At 38.2% G+C, this 15962-nt stretch overlaps 1 protein-coding gene across 5 annotated transcripts in view; it reads left to right on the top strand.

Annotated features, from left to right (window-relative positions):
- Acvr1 (activin A receptor, type I) overlaps nucleotides 1–15039 on the top strand; it is a 120609-nt gene extending 105570 nt beyond the window's left edge. For 3 of the 5 annotated variants that reach the window (XM_013030447.1, XM_013030456.1, XM_013030438.1), the window contains exons 10-11: nucleotides 12656–12786; nucleotides 13819–15024. In XM_013030447.1, the coding sequence (XP_012885901.1) occupies nucleotides 12656–12786; nucleotides 13819–13953 (266 nt within the window). In that variant the 3' untranslated portion in view covers nucleotides 13954–15024. Of the gene's footprint in view, nucleotides 1–12655; nucleotides 12787–13818 lie in introns of all 5 variants that reach the window. The other 2 variants (XM_013030474.1, XM_013030465.1) reach the window with 1 other exon arrangement.
- The last annotated feature ends 923 nt before the right edge of the window (nucleotides 15040–15962 follow it).

The following is a 15962-nucleotide window of genomic DNA, read 5'->3' as shown; positions in this document are numbered from 1 at the left end:
ATAATAGTTTGAAGTTAGAGTCATTTGTTTAAAATTTAGCTCAACAAATGTTAGCTTGCTTGCTAGATCCTGTGATTAACATTATTTTTGGAGAAAAAAATCATGGCTGGTAGAGGTTGTTTTTGATTTATTGCTCTTCCCTTTGCATCATCATGTCTGTGGGTAGCACTTCTGGTCTGTGGTGTGACTTGATTCTTAGAGGGAGCTAAGGATATTTTTATGTCTCATTTTAATTCATCTTTTGTTCTTTGGAAGTGACTAATTTGATGGTTTTCCCTTCTCTTTCTCCAGTCTCTTTTTTCCCCCCATGAACATTCTTGTATACATATAGTACATATACACACACATATACATAGTCACAAACTGATTATCTAAAGTGAAGTTTGAAAGTGTTTAATGCTTCTTGAAGACACATTTTTACTAATGTTAATATTTAATTTTTGCTCTCCCCAAACAGAAGGTGAGTGAAAAGAAAAATGAAAGGGTGTGAGGAGTGACTTTGTGATAGAGTGTCTGTCTCAAAGAGCACAGGCTCTGAGTTCAAACCCCAGTGTTGAAAAAGGAAAAATTTCCCCAAATTCTAACATGCATGCATATATGCATGCATGTGTGCATGCGTGCATGCGCACGCGCGCGCGCGCGTGTGTGTGTGTGTGTGTTGTTACTGGGGCTTGAACTTGGGGCTGTGGCAGTCCCTGAGTTCTTTTGTTTAAGGCTGGCACTCTACCACTTGAGCCACAGCTCCACTTCCAGCTTTTTGTGGTTAATTGGGAAAAGAGTCTCATGGAATTATCTTGCCCAGGTTGGCTTTGAACTGCAATATTCAGATCTCAGCCTCCTAAGTAGAAAGGATTACAAGTATGAGCCACAAGCTCTTGGCCTGTCCATTGATTTTTTAAAAATTTAGTTATTATGGAGATAAAATTCTGTATCATCTTTTTAATGTTCATCTCTAGCTTGCATTTTGGATTGTCACATGATACTTTATTAAATATAACATTTCCATATTGTTACACATACTGTCTCCCTCATTTAAGGTTTATAATAGATATATATTGTGCATATAACTTTTTCATTTGGAGATTTGACTTCTAATCTGATCAAGAAATAGGCTTAAAAGGTCAGAATATGGCTTGCAAAATGGCTTTCTATAAGAGTTGTTTTCATTCACAATACCATGCTCACTCCAAGGTGTGATCTTCCTGTTTCATTTTCTTTTTTTTTAAATTTTATTTATTTTTTATTGTGAGAATACCGTACAGAGGTGTTACAATTACATGGGCAAGATAACGAGTACATTTCTTATCAAGCATTGTTGCCTCCTCTTTGTTTCCCCTTTCCATCCCTTCCCATCTGTTTCATTTTCTTATCAGTTTTAGGAAGACTATGTTTCTGAAATTATTATATGTAAAATGTACCTTGTATCTTATGTTAAGAAGGTTATTATAATTGTGTATCCTTTGAGTTTCTGAGTCCATTATAAAAACTGATGGCCAGATTGTTCTCTCGGAGCAGTTTAATCCTCAAGTGAACCATGTGCATAAAAATATGTAGTGCTTTTATTGAAATTTTACATTTATTTTCTCTAATAATAAACCTCATGCTGTTTCTGTACAGGAAATGAAAGTTAAGTCCATTTTCACATTTGAAAATTTCTCATGAGAATCTTTTGGAATTTTCACATGGTCTTAGTTTGACACTGAATTGGAAATTGGTAGGGCAGAAAATGATTTTTCCACTTTTTCTATGGGAATTGCTTCATGAATTAAAAGGCAGGTTGAGGGTTGCTTAGATTAATAGCTCTAAGCCTGGAGTAAGCATCAGAATCACCCATATTACTTGTTGGTTCCCTCATTTTGCTTCTATTACAATAATTCTAGGGTTGGAAAACATGATGCTAAGATAGTTAAGAGTCTTTTAATACCCCAACACTCTTTTTCCTTTTTGATATCCCAACTTCCACTGCTATTTTTGTCTTAAGGGTTGAGGGTTTATGGGATAATCGTAATTTTCATCACTAGCACATCAAGAAATTAGGATAGCCTGTGAGAGAAGTGGAATTGAGTAATTCCATATGGTTTTAGTGTACACTAATTAAAATGGGCTGAAAACATACATTTCTGAATGTAGAGTTTTTGAGAAGGTGTTGTGTCCTCACTAGAACTACCAGTATCTCCTGTGTGGCTATACCCATAGTAGGACAGATCTGTGACTCTGGGGTACTTGGTGGCTGCACAGCTTACTGTGAGGGGCCTCTGCTTTCTGCCGTCGTGCCTCTCCAGGGTCATTGCACTGCACACAGGAGCTGTACTGACTCAGCTCTTCAGAGCACTGGAGGCAGGAGGATTAGTAACATCCCAGGCTCTGAGATGATACTTTCTGACTCCATCCCATAGATCAGTTTCATCATTGAAAAAGATATAGATAAAACCAGGATACAGGTTGACCTATTGTAATACTAAGGCATACAAAACACTATGTTGAAAGTGAACTTTACATCTTGGGGGGGAAGGGGGGAGAGGTGAGGAGGGAAGGGATAATTAGGGGAAAAACAAAGGAGGGAGTAACAATGCTCGATAGGAAATGATAGGAAATGTGCTGTTACCTTACCCCTCTGTACAGTATCTTTACAATAAAAAAGTAGTGTCGACTTAAAAGAATTGAGCCATTTAAAAAAAAGATAGTGATAATCCATCACCTGAAAAGGTCATGATGATCAAATGGGATCATATCAGGTAAGTGTACCTGGTGTGTGTTCAGTATGTCCTGAGCACATTGAAACCCAATTTCCCACAGCTTGCAGATCCTAACATATTCCCCTTCCTCTCATTATGCTACCACTTTGCCCAGATAAGACATTTGTTTCCCTCTTTCCCTGTTCATAGGAAGGCTCTGTGGAAGGATCCTTGTTATACTGGCTTTGATTATTTTGTGGTGATGAGAAATCCAGTGGTTAAATGTGTTAAACCCTATCTATGTTTCACAGAGAAGTACTTGCTGGCCAAACCCCACCTCTTCTGGGGTAGAGACTAGGAAATACTTGTAGAGTAAGCGTATGTTTGGCGCACACATTTTGGAAAAACTTCTAATGAATCTTTGAGCTTGCCAGGGAGCCGTTTGTACTTCTGTTCCCAAGCACATGGGCTTGTGTACAGAAACCATGACAACTCTCATTTCTTCAGCAACTGCATATCCAACACGTTTTGTAATTCCTATCAAATGCTTGATTTGTATATTAAGGTTTGAACAAACAAATGAATCATACTAGAGAAAAATTTCATCATTTCAGGCGTCCTAGGGCTGATATATGACACAAGGGGTAGAATGCTTGCTTAGCAAAAACAAGGCCCTAAGTTCAAACCCCAGAACTGCCAAAAACAAAACAAAACAACACAATTTCAAGACTTCTGTTTATTTGTTCTAACTGTTAGGTAAGTAACTAAGGGCAGAAATATTGAGGTGAGAGAGAGAGAAGGATTTTTCTGCTGTAATTTCCTAGAATTTCATGTCTCTGATTTTGAAATCTAAAACTGAAGAAAAGCAAGTCAGCTGACCTCATGCTGAAATAAGCAGAAGCCAATAGTTTTCCTGATTGTGCTGTTTGCTGTCTACTAGTCTGGCTTCCAAGAGCAGCACCCCTCCAGATGAATGTTGATGTCCTCAGCCTTTCACCGCCCTAGCCTTTCATATGTGGTGCCTTCTTCTCGAGAGACCTTCACAGCTGCCAAATGCTTAGAACCCAAATGCTTCTGTTTTTCTGGGCTTTGGAGGCAAGCAAAGATTAAACTTGAGAGACAGCCCTGCAGTCCTTCTAGGCATTTTGCCCTCACCTCTGACCACTTAGGATAATACTGATTAATCATTTTTAATAGGGTCTGACTATGTAGTAATCTATAAGCCATTGACTTATGCTTTGTTACTTCTATGTGAACCTCAAATATAAAGATTAAGTTTGAAATTTTACCGAAGGATCTTAAGAAGGCAGTTGGTTTTGCCTTTGAGTCATGTATGTGGTTCCTCATGCCCATAAATTGTAATGTGGCTCATGAGTGAGGGCACAGCTGCCAAAGCCTTCCTTTTCCTAACAGAGATCAGAGCTATTCTAACCCCCTTCAGGAAGGAACACTTGCCATGAGGTAACAGGTATGCTGGGGTATAGGTTCTCTGATGCCAGCAGTCAGATCCACAGTCCCTTATTTGCAACTGAGAAGCATCCTGAGCTTGGGAACCCACAAATCTTCTAACTTACTTGGTATTGAGGAAGGTTCTCAAACTCTTGGATAGTCATGTCTATCCTGAGCAGTACCATCCATTTCTCCATTAACCTTTGTGTTTGTGTGGTATGTACCTGTCCTGAGATAAAATGTTAGATATTTTCATTTAAGTCATGATAGGTGAAGTAATACTGTTGGTGGGTGTATCTTGTGACAAATGCCTTCCTGTAAACCTGATACCACATACCACCCATGTGACTTTGTTTTTCCATATCCAAATGACATGTATAATAGTAGCATGTAATCTTTCCTCTTTTCAATCTTAATTTTATATTGAAAGGAAATTAGTATCACTCCTGAATTGAGTGACCAGAATCACATGACATTACATGAAAAGGATTTGTAATTTGCAATTAATAAGATGAGAAGTTTTGTCTACAAACCATATCAATTGTTTTTCACATGCTACTCCTTTAGGAAGCACTGTATTAACTTACAGTTTTCTCAGAAGACTAATATGATCTGTTCCCTTTATTCTCCCTTAAATGACTTTATTTCTAATGCTCTACTCTCTGAAGGATTCAGTATTTTTGTAGGAATTAACTGTTGAAAGTAGCTCTGTGTGTGTGTTCAGATGCCAGGACTCTGTTCTTGCTTCCCTGGATCTTGGAAGTGAGAGAAGGTACTGTGAGATGAGCACCTTACAACTCTACTCCCATTTTTCTTTCTCATCATTGGCTTGTTGGAGAGAGTTCTATAGAGACAGAATACTAGTTTAGTTTAGCTTTGTTAGTAATGAGCTGTGAGCTTGAATAAGTATTTATCCCTGTATGTGCCCCAGGTTTTTCTTTTAGAGGAAAGGAAAGACAATGACCTACCTGGCGCTAACATCACCTCCATACCTCCTTTTCTCACCTGTGAATGATTCAGAGTATTGCCAGGTCCACAATCCCATACCTTCAACTGAGAAGTCCCCAAAGCTTTGAAACCTCAAAGCTCTTCCTGTATTACTTGGCAGAATACCTGACCCAAACTTACTTAACCAGCACCCTGACCTAAATGGACATGAGCCTGTATATTATCTTTGTTCTTGTCATTGTACATGACTGTACATATTTTTTTCCTGCAGAAAAGTGATAGTACAAAAAATATGGTACATGCCTCATATCTTTTTTTTATTTATAACTCATTGTTTATAAAATGGGGGAAATAATACTAGAATCTACCTCATAGAATAGATATGAAATATAAATTAATATAATAAAGCATTTAGGGAAAAAGTCCTACATATAGTTAACATTCAGTTGTAAGATTCTATTATTATTGTTTAAAAACAAATATCTGTTGCTGAAAGGCTATTTGTTTTGTTTTTAATTTTTAAATTTGCTTAGCTTTATTTGTCATAATCATTTTTACCCTTTAAGTACTACTTTCTTTTTTTTATTGTGAAAATACTGTACAGAGGGGTTTCAATTACATGGGCAAGATAGTGAGTACATTTCTTATCAAGCATTGTAGCCTCCTCCTTTGTTTACCCTTCCCATCCCTTCCCAGCCTCCCCCTGTCCCCCCACTCAATCCTCGCCCCCCACCCACCAAAGTTGTAAAGTTCGTTTTCGACATAATGACTTGTACTTCTCATTGTTGCAACGGGTCCACCAGTATCCTTATTTAAACGACTTGTTTTTCCCCTTCCCCTCCACAAATTATACCGACATCAAATACAGTGAAAGCAGGGGTTATACTGTGGGGGAGGGACATACAAAGCAACAAAGAAAAAAATCTTATAAATGCGTTAGAAACAAATGCATGAAAGAAAAAAAAACCATTTAAATACATATCTTAGGGTTCATTTTCCTACCATCACCTTATCTGACCTTTTCTGCTTGACTCATATATATACTAGATATTGCAAATAAGGGAAACCATGGGGCTTGTCTTACTTCACTTAATATAATTTTTTCCAAGTCTTTCCATTTCCTAACAAATGGGGCAATGTCATTCTTTCTGATGGAGGCATAGAATTCCATTGTGTGTATATACCACATTTTCTTGATTCATTCATCTACTGAGGGGTTGGTTCCATATCTTAGCTCTGGTAAACAATGCTGCAATAAACATAGTCGTGCTGGTAGCTTTAGTATGGTCTTGTTTGTAAACATTTGGGTAAATGCCCAAAAGTGGGATTGCTGGGTCATAGGGGAGCTCTATGTGGAGTCTTTTGAGGAATCTCCATACTACTTTCCAAAGTGGTTGAACAAGTTTACACTCCCACCAACAATGAAGTAAGGTTCCCTTCTGTCCACATCCCCTCCAGTATCTGTTGTTATTAGAGTTCTTATTTTTGCCGTTCTAACTGGGGTGAGGTGGTATCTCAATGTTGTTTTGATTTGCATTTCTTTTATGGCTGGGGAGGTTGAGCATTTCTTCATGTGTCTATTGGCCATCCTTCTTTCTTCTTCAGAGAAGTTTCTCTTTAAGTCATTAGCCCACTTATTTATTGGGCAGTTGTTTCTTTGAGGATTTGTTGTTGGGGGATTTAATTTTTTGAGTTCCAAGTATATTTTAGATATGAGACCCTTGTCCGTTGTATGGCTAGTGAAGATCTTCTCACAATCCCTGGGCTTTCTATTGATCTTGCTAGCTATGTCCTTTGCCATGCAGAAGCTCTGCAACTTCATGCAATCCTGTTTGTCCAACCTTTCTTTGATTTGTTGTGTTTCCGGGTCTCTATTAAGAAAATTTTGGCCTGCGCCAAGGGGACCTAGGGTTTCTCCTATTCCATCCTGTAATGTTTTCAGAGTGTCTGCTTTGACTCCGAGGTCTTTGATCCATTTGGAGTTGATTCTGGTCATGCCTCTTATCTTTATACAATGTAAAATGTCCCAAATTCTGTAAATATATACCCAAATTTCTGGAAAACATAATCAGCATTCACATGCATGAGTACTATCGTGTTCGGCTCTGGAGAAGCTATAGTGCAAATACAGATAAACACAAAATAAAAATTTCATTTAAGGCTGCTCACGTTTTGTTGTAAATCAGTGGCTTGAGCCACTGTGGTTGGTATAGAAGGTGATGATTAGGTGTAGGAGGGCACCGAGTTTTGGAGCCCTGTACTTGTGGAAGCAGCAGGGCTGTTTTAGAAGACAGAATGTTAAACTGAGTCCTAACTGGGGTGAATAGGCAAGCTTGAGAGGATGTGAGGTGCTGTGGGAAAGAGAAATACAACCAGACAATGATGACAGTTGCTATGCTACACAGAAGGAACTGCTGAGGAAGTCCTAAAAGCACTGTCTTGCTGGAGCTGCAGGTCATTTCAGTGTGGGTCATGCCCAGATTTCTGCAAGATGGTGGTGAGCCTTGGACAGTAGTGGGGAATGAACACTGCCCTGTGGGCAGCACCACTGGAATACCCATGGGGAGGGTTCACTGAGCTTCCTCTCTGTTTTCTCATGAAGATCTCACTGGAAGGAATGGGATATGATGGAGGAAGGCGGAGAAGGACATGAAGCAGAGGCCTGTAACATATAACCTCTCAAGGGCTGGGGAGATGGGTTGTTGGTCCAAGGACTCAAGAGAGGAAGAACTCCAAGGAAGTTCTTATTTTTGGACACAGTGGTACTGTCAGCTTGCCAGAACATGTGTCAAGGGACATTCTCATTGTGTTGCATGTGAGCTTTATGGTTAGTGTAAAGGTGTTAGAAAACCACAGCAGTACAGCCAAGGAGTTTACTCAGGAAGGGTTGTTGATTGGTAAATGTAGATTTGCCCCCACAGAAGAGAAAACTTTTTAATTAGGTGCCCAAGGAGACAATTGGTTAGTTATGCTTAAAGTGCCTAAAGTTGTGGGGGAGTAGGTTGTGAGTAATTTCTTTGATTTATCTCTCATGTCTTTCTCAAGTCAGCAGCTGCTTCAATGCAAAGATGAAGCCTGGCTCTTTTTTTTCCTCTTCTGACCCTATCTGACAGTGCTTCTTTCCCTGCATCTGTGTCATTTGCTCTTTGTACCACCCCTCTGGCACTTGAAATACTTTATATTTTCAATTGCTTTCCTGATTTTGTACTGCCTCTTTGATGGTTCATGATTTCGTAGTTTCTCATTGTGTGCTGCATTCATAGGACTTAAAGTTCACTTTTTCTGCCTTGCTACCTTGACTGAATATCAACTTGAATATCAACAGAACCCAGGACGCTTTTTTAAGATAGTCACTTCTTACCTTGACCATATAAGTCTCCTCATTGCCTATCCCTATTCCAATTGCCCAGGCCTTTACTTCCACTGTCCTGGCCACTGTGTCCACCAATTTCACCCATAAAGAAAGAGTTCCTTCCATTGCTCCAACAAGGGAGGGTCTTTGTTATCTATCCTTCTCTTTGCCTCATACTTTCCCTATGCCTGACACATACCCTCTCCTTGATGTTTTCTTTTCTCCTGACCTGCTTCACAAAGCTCTTAGCTCTGGTAAGCTCTATGCTCCAAATGGACCCCATTTATGGATGGTACCTAGGAAACAACACAAGTATTTCCTTCTCTGAACCTTGGAAATTACCCTCCCCCTACCTGTCTCCTACCCATCTATAATGCTAGTTTATAATTTGTCCTCTGTCTTTCCTACTCTTATATTCCTCATCACTAGTACTGCATCTTTTTCTATGTCCCTACTGCCAAGCACAGCTTCTGGTACCCAGAGTTTAAGGGACCAAATGATGGATCAGTTTAGGAGCTAACCAATAAAGTACAGTGAGAATTTCTACATCAGCCTTTTAAGATAAAGAGTAACTAGTAGAACGAAGAAAAAGTTTCAAGGATTATTTTTTGAAGAAAACACCATTATCTAAAGAAAACAGAGGGACTTGTGTTGATCTTGATACTGACTCTTGATGAACAAGAACATATCTTACGTTTTTAGTACCACTGGCATTCCACACATAGCAGGTACAATATATTTTTTAATGGATGAAAGTCGGATAGAAACAACCATTGTCCAGTGGTGAAAATGAGAGACTTTTTTTTTCTAAGTCTCAGGCAATCAATTATTTTATACTTGATCCCTTTTGTTAGAATATGACAACATCTAATAAGATTAAAATATGAGGAAAAGAAACACAGGGAAATTTTCGCTTTGTATATAGTGACATCTTTGTTGGGTGTCACCAGGTCTTACCTCACACACCCAACTATGCTTTCTTTTGGTTTGTTTATAGAGAAATCCAATCTTGTTAAATTGTGGTTTATACTCACATAATCCTTTCCATACTCACCAGCCAAGTTACTCCAGAGAACTACTGTGCTCTATTTGTAAAGAATTAAGACAGAGCCAGGCTCTAGTGGTTCACAGCTATAATCCTAGACACTCAGGAATCAGATCTGTTTTGAAGTCAGTCCAGGCAGAAAAGTCCATGAGATTCTTATCTCCAACAAAAGACTCAGAAAAAAACCTGGAAGTAGCACTGTAGCTCAAGTGGTAGAGTGTTAGTCTTGAGCACAAAGAGGCTTACGGACGTAACCCAGGCCCTGAGTTCAAGTCTCATGACCAGAAAAAAAGAAGAAGACTTAAGACAGGCTGTTAAATGTATCTCCACAGAAAAACTGACATTTTAAACAAAAGGCCTATCTCTGACTACAAGTCATGTGGCCCTGGAGTAGATAGAAGTCATCTTAACAGGTCCATGTGCAGTATATTCTAGGTGCTATCCCTTACTACTGGAATTATTTTGTTTGGATGTTTCTAGGAATCCATGGAAGATAACCAGGTAGAAATTTCTGAGATGAGGTGCTCCAAGTCTTCTGTAGAGCAGTGGTTTAGGACCAATAAGAGGTGTTATAGTTTGCTAGGATTGATTGATACTCATAATAAATGCAGCTATGCAATGTGGATAAGTTATTTAGAATTAAGAGATACTATCAAGTAATTTTTAAAGTACAATTTAGAGTATTTTTCCATCTCCAACTCTTTAGTTGAATTTGTAAAGTTTAAACAAATCTGTAATGTTTCTCGAGCAGGGCTCCTTATCATATCTAATCGTTTCCTTAAGTGATTTGTATTTACATGAGATTCATGAGTATCAACTCCCACTGCTAAGTAATTTCTGCAGTAACTGAAGAGGGGACTCAGCTTTCAAGCTGGCCTGTAAGAACCTGAAAAACTTAATTATAACTTCTCCTGAGAACCTCCTCTGTTTTCCACACCAACCCAGATAGGAATAGAAGTAAGTTGCAGGCACACCAAGTTATTCACTGATCTAAATGTTGATGCTGTTGATGGAGAAAAGGAATTGATTTTCTTAGTTTCATTGATAAAAGTGATAAGAATCACTCTTCTAATTCCACACAATACATGTTAAATTTTTATTTTTATTTTCTTGGAATCACTGTTCTTTGTGAAAAGTAAGGAGTTCATGTCATTTTGCTAGGAAAAAATTTCTAAGCCATTGGAAATAGGATGGGGTTAAAAGTAGCCTGATTCATCTTCACAAATAAAATAAAATAATAAAAAAAAACAAATGTCACATGTAAGAAGAAATTCAACTAAAGAACTACATGTAAATAAAGTACTTCTTTCTGGAGTATAGATCAAAAAAAAAAAAAGTAGCCTGATTCAAATTTGCTTTCTGGTCAGTGATAACATCCTTTTTTTCACGAGTCCTGTGCCTTTTCAAATACTGTCATCTCTACATTTCATTCTGTACCTACAGTATGAAATTAATTAATAGCCATCAGACAAATAGTTGTGTCCTATAGTTAGCATGTACTTCTGAATATATGCCAAATAAAGAAAGGAACATTTTGTAGGGTTTTAACATGGGGAGATAAGGGAGAATGATGGAGGGGGTGAATTTGTTCAGGATACATTGAATGCAAATATGGAAATGTCACAATATATAACTAATATATGCTAATACCAGTGCTTAAATAATAAAAAATAAAAATTAAAAAAAAACAGCCAGGTGCTGGTGGTTCACACTTCTAATAGAGCTATTTAGCAGGTTAAGAATGGGAGGACTGTAGTTTGAGACCAGTCCAGGAAGAAAACTTCACAAGACTCTTTTCTCATCCTAAATGGTGTCATACTAAATTCTATGGGAGATTGAGATCAGGAGGATTGTGGTTCCAGGTCCATTTGAACAGAAAAGGCCAAGAGATTCTGTGTCTGAGGAAAGCTAGGTATAGTTGCTCATGCCTGTGATGGCACCAGGTATGGAAGTCTGAAGTAGGTGGATCATAGCTTGGGTGTGACCCAGAAGGAAGCAAGACTCCATTTCAAATAACTAATGTATGCCAGGCTCTGGTGGCTCATACCTGTAATGCTAGCTACTCCGGAGGCTTGAGATTTAAATAGAGGTTCAAAAGCAACCCAGATAGACAAGTTTGTGAGACTCTTAGCTGCAATTAACTATCAGAAATGGAGCTGTGGCTCTAGTAGTAAAGTGCTAGCCTTGAGCAAAAAAGCTCAGGGACAGCACCCAAGCCCTGGGTTCAAGCCCCAGGACCAGCACAAGAAAACAAAACAAATGTGAAAAGGGGCTGGAGGTGTAGCTTAAGCACTAGTTAAAGCGCCAATTTAACATGAGGTAGAGTTCAAACTTCCTATTTCCTTAGTAGGAGAAACCCATTCAAAGAAAAAGAAATTAATACTTCATTTTATATTATTTGCATTCTCTCTAATGGAAGAGATTAATTTATGATAGTGATTTTTTTCAAAATAATTTTATAGCAAAAACTAATATTTGGATGCTAATTTTTTGAAGGTGTTGCCCGTACTGGGGCTTGAACTCAAAGCCTAGGCACTGTCCCTTAGCTTTTTCATTCAAGGCTGGTGCTTTATGTCTTGAGCCACAGCTCAAGAAATAAAGCTATTTTGTGATTAATGGGAGATAAAAATAGATTTTCTGTTCAGTCTGGCTTCAAACTTTGATTCTGAGATCTCAGCCTCCTGAGCAGCTAGGATTACAGGTGTGAGCCACCAGTGCCCACATAGGGTGAAAATTTTTTGTTTGTTTGTTTTCTGTTTACCTCTAGCTCTAGTTTAAAAAAACATTTTATTTCTACTTGTTTGGAAGTGACTAGGTGTATGTGTTTTCTTTAAGTGATCATTAAAGGAAGTTTGGTCCTAGATCTTCCTGTTCTTTACTCAGGAGTGCAATGTTTTAGACATTGTTGGAACATTTTACATTTTGTTAATATATATGACTACATAAGAAGTTTTTTACTTACTTTCTTCTAACAATTATTCTTTCTACAATTCCTGACAGGGCATATCTTTATTGCGTTTTTCTCCAATTCCTTTAGGACCTATCTGTAGCTTCTAGAACTGCCTTTATGCCAGAGGAGAGTTAGTGCTTTGTTCTGTGACATTATGATGCATGACACTTGTCAGTAAAACCCTGGGAGAACATTTACTTTCTTGCTAAGCCAGTGCCATCTTGTCCCATGTGCAGGTATAGTGGAGGATTACAAGCCACCATTCTATGATGTGGTTCCCAATGACCCAAGTTTTGAAGATATGAGGAAAGTGGTGTGTGTGGATCAGCAGAGGCCAAACATACCCAACAGATGGTTCTCAGATCCGGTAAGAGTACCAGCCATGTTTTAGTTGTAGAGCAAACCTCGGCGCTTGATTATTTGCTTGCTTTCTGAGTTGCAGTTGTCATTGGTATCTGAGATCTGTATTGTGTGTATCTACTGTTCTCAAACTTATGTAGAAAGGTCTCAGAATCTAATTGAGCAGGTTTGGAAAAACTATCTCATTCTTAAAACCCCATACCAGATAGATCTTGCTAATGATTGATGATATTTACAAGGATTTCTGTGTTCAACTCCAGGAAGTAGAAGAGTCATAACTATTGTGATTAGCCCCAAGACTATAGTTTTATGTGTTAACCAAGACATAGAGTGATATTTTTAAGTTCCTTTCACCTCACACACCTGAGATTCCAAACAAGCTACAAGCTGCTCAATACTCAAGAGACTGTGCTGCTGTTTATAAGTAGTAGCAAATCTAAAATATCTATCTAGACTGTATTTACCCAGAACAATGGAACCTGTTGAGATTGTTTTAAGAAGGGAAGGGAGAATTAGGGAGAGAGATGGAGGGTTGAGTTTGATTAAGATACATTGTATGTTTCTATGGAAATGACAGAGTGGAACCCTCCTCTCCCTATTCAACTAATATTTGTGAATAAGAACATATCTTAATTATTTTAAAAATCATATATGCTATTTCTTAAAAAATATCTTTTGAGAAATGACTCTAGTTGCAAATTTGACTGTTATCTAAGATACCGGGTTGTTTCTATTGCTTTTAGTACCCATAAAACCATTAAGGGGTCTAACCTGGCCTACAGAACTTTCTTGATAAAGTAAGTTGGTAGTATTCAAAGTCCAAAGGGCTGAGTTCGTGGAACTCTTTTAAGCAGCTTTCTTATCAGTTTATAAGGCCTTGGATACTGGTTTAAGGAAAATGACAATCACATCTCAAACTTTACAAGACCTGCAGGGTTCTTTAAAAGAGCTGACAAGATATCTGTCCAGCTTCTAGGGGCCACTAAAGGACCACTAACAGCCAGGTTGTCACTGTGGTGTTTGTTCTTTATCTCCTCAGACATTAACCTCCCTGGCCAAGCTGATGAAGGAATGCTGGTATCAGAATCCATCTGCGAGACTCACAGCTCTGCGTATCAAAAAGACTTTGACCAAAATCGACAATTCCCTAGACAAATTGAAAACTGACTGTTGACATTTTCATTGTGTCAAGAAGGAAAACTTGACGTCGTCCAGCTGGGACCTAATGCTGGCCTGACTGGTGGTCAGAACAGAATCTGTCTCCCTCCCTCAATGGCTGCTTGGATGAGGCCAACCTCTTACCCAGCCATGTGCTGGGGGACACCAGAACCACCCTAACCTCGCTCATTGACTGTGAACTGGGCATTTCCTGAACTGTTCAAACTGCAGAGACTAATGGTGGACAGATACTATTGCAAAGATAGGGAACTGGAGGAACAGAGAAATCCTGAAAGAGATCTGGGCATTAAGACAGTGGCTTTGCATATCTTTCACAGGTCTCCTAGACACTCCCCACGGGAAACTCAAGGAGGTGGTGAATTTTTAATCAGCAATATTGCCTGTGCTTCTCTTCTTTATTGCACTAGGAATTCTTTGCATTCCTTACTTGCACTGTTACTCTTAATTTTAAAGACCCAACTTGCCAAAATGTGGGCTGCATATTCCACTGGTCTGTCTGGATAATAGGAATTCAATTTGGCAAAACAAAATGTAATGTCAGACTTTGCTGCATTTTACACATGTGCTGATGTTTACAATGATGCTGAACATTAGGAATTGTTTATACACAACTTTGCAAATTATTTATTACTTGTGCACGTAGCAGTTTTGTAAAAACTGCTCTGTGCATATGTTAAAGCTTATTTTTATGTGGTCTTATGATTTTATTACCGAAATGTTTTTAACACTATACTCTGAAATAGACATTTTTCTTTTATTATCAGTTAAATTCACATTTTAAGTGCTTCACATTTGTATGTGTGTAGACTGTAACTTTTTTTTTCAGTTTATATGCAGAATGTATTTAGTCATTATCCATGTGACACCACCGAATATATTACTGATTTAGAAGCAAGGATTTCAATAGATTCTTAGTCCTGAACGCTGTGGGGAAAATGCATTTTCTTCGGAATTATCCATTATGTGCATTTAAACTCTGCCAGAAAAAAATAACTATTTTGTTTTAATCTACTTTTTGTATTTAGTAGTTATTTGTATAAATTAAATAAACGGTTTTCAAGTCAAATGGTGAGATTATTTTCAATGTATAAAAAGAAGTGTGTGTAACAGAATGTATTTTATGATGGGAGCAACAGAAGTACAAAACAAAACTGAAAATTGAATTTGCTTTTCCTCTTTTTCAAGACAAGTGGACTGGTGAACTGAACCTGATTGTATTGTACTATGAAGATATCCTATAGCTGAACTTTGATACTAGAGAATTTTTTTTCTCCTTCTTGGCTGTGAAGTTTCCCCCTCCAGTGTTTCCAACTTTAAAGTGAGAGTACAAGTCCTCTCTGATTTGCTTTCTCACAGGAGGTTTAGAGTACAAACAGGAAGGATGCCAAGGCATTTCCTTAGTATCAAGTACAGGTGAATGCAGAGCCATCTTGAGTAGCTCCCTCTGGCTCGTGGGACTCCATCTTTAGCTATTTTCCCTTTTTGTGTACAAAAGGATGGGCAGAGCTTAGAGCAGGCCAAAATAGTGATGAGGTGAGAAAGTTCTGGAAGATCATCCAGATGTAGGTTAATAACTTTATTAGCATGTATTTACTTGGAGGGGAGATAACTGAGTCACACATGATCTTTTTAAACTACAATTTTAATTTGTATTACATATTACATAAAATCCACTGCTTTAATTTGCATGTAAGTCACATTGTAGTGTTGCCATCTCCATCATTACCGAGCCCTTTATCTTACAAAAGCTATCTCTATCTCTTAAGCACCAATTTTCCTTCCTCCATTCTTCTTGCTATCTATCAATTTCACCACCCCAAGTTTCTCATATAACTGTCCTTTTGTAAGACTTGGTTATTTCCCTTAGCACAGGGACTGCAAGTTACCTCCGTGTTATGACATATGTTTGGCTAGACAGTATTTTGTTTAACTTTGTATTTACTAATGGACATTCCATCCTTTAGTTCTTGTGAATAATGTTACCATGAACTCGAGTATACAGAT

The sequence above is a fragment of the Dipodomys ordii genome, unplaced genomic scaffold (assembly GCF_000151885.1).
Source record: "Dipodomys ordii isolate 6190 unplaced genomic scaffold, Dord_2.0 Scaffold5, whole genome shotgun sequence".
Lineage (NCBI taxonomy): Eukaryota > Metazoa > Chordata > Mammalia > Rodentia > Heteromyidae > Dipodomys > Dipodomys ordii.
This window is presented reverse-complemented; position numbering and strand designations above follow the sequence as displayed.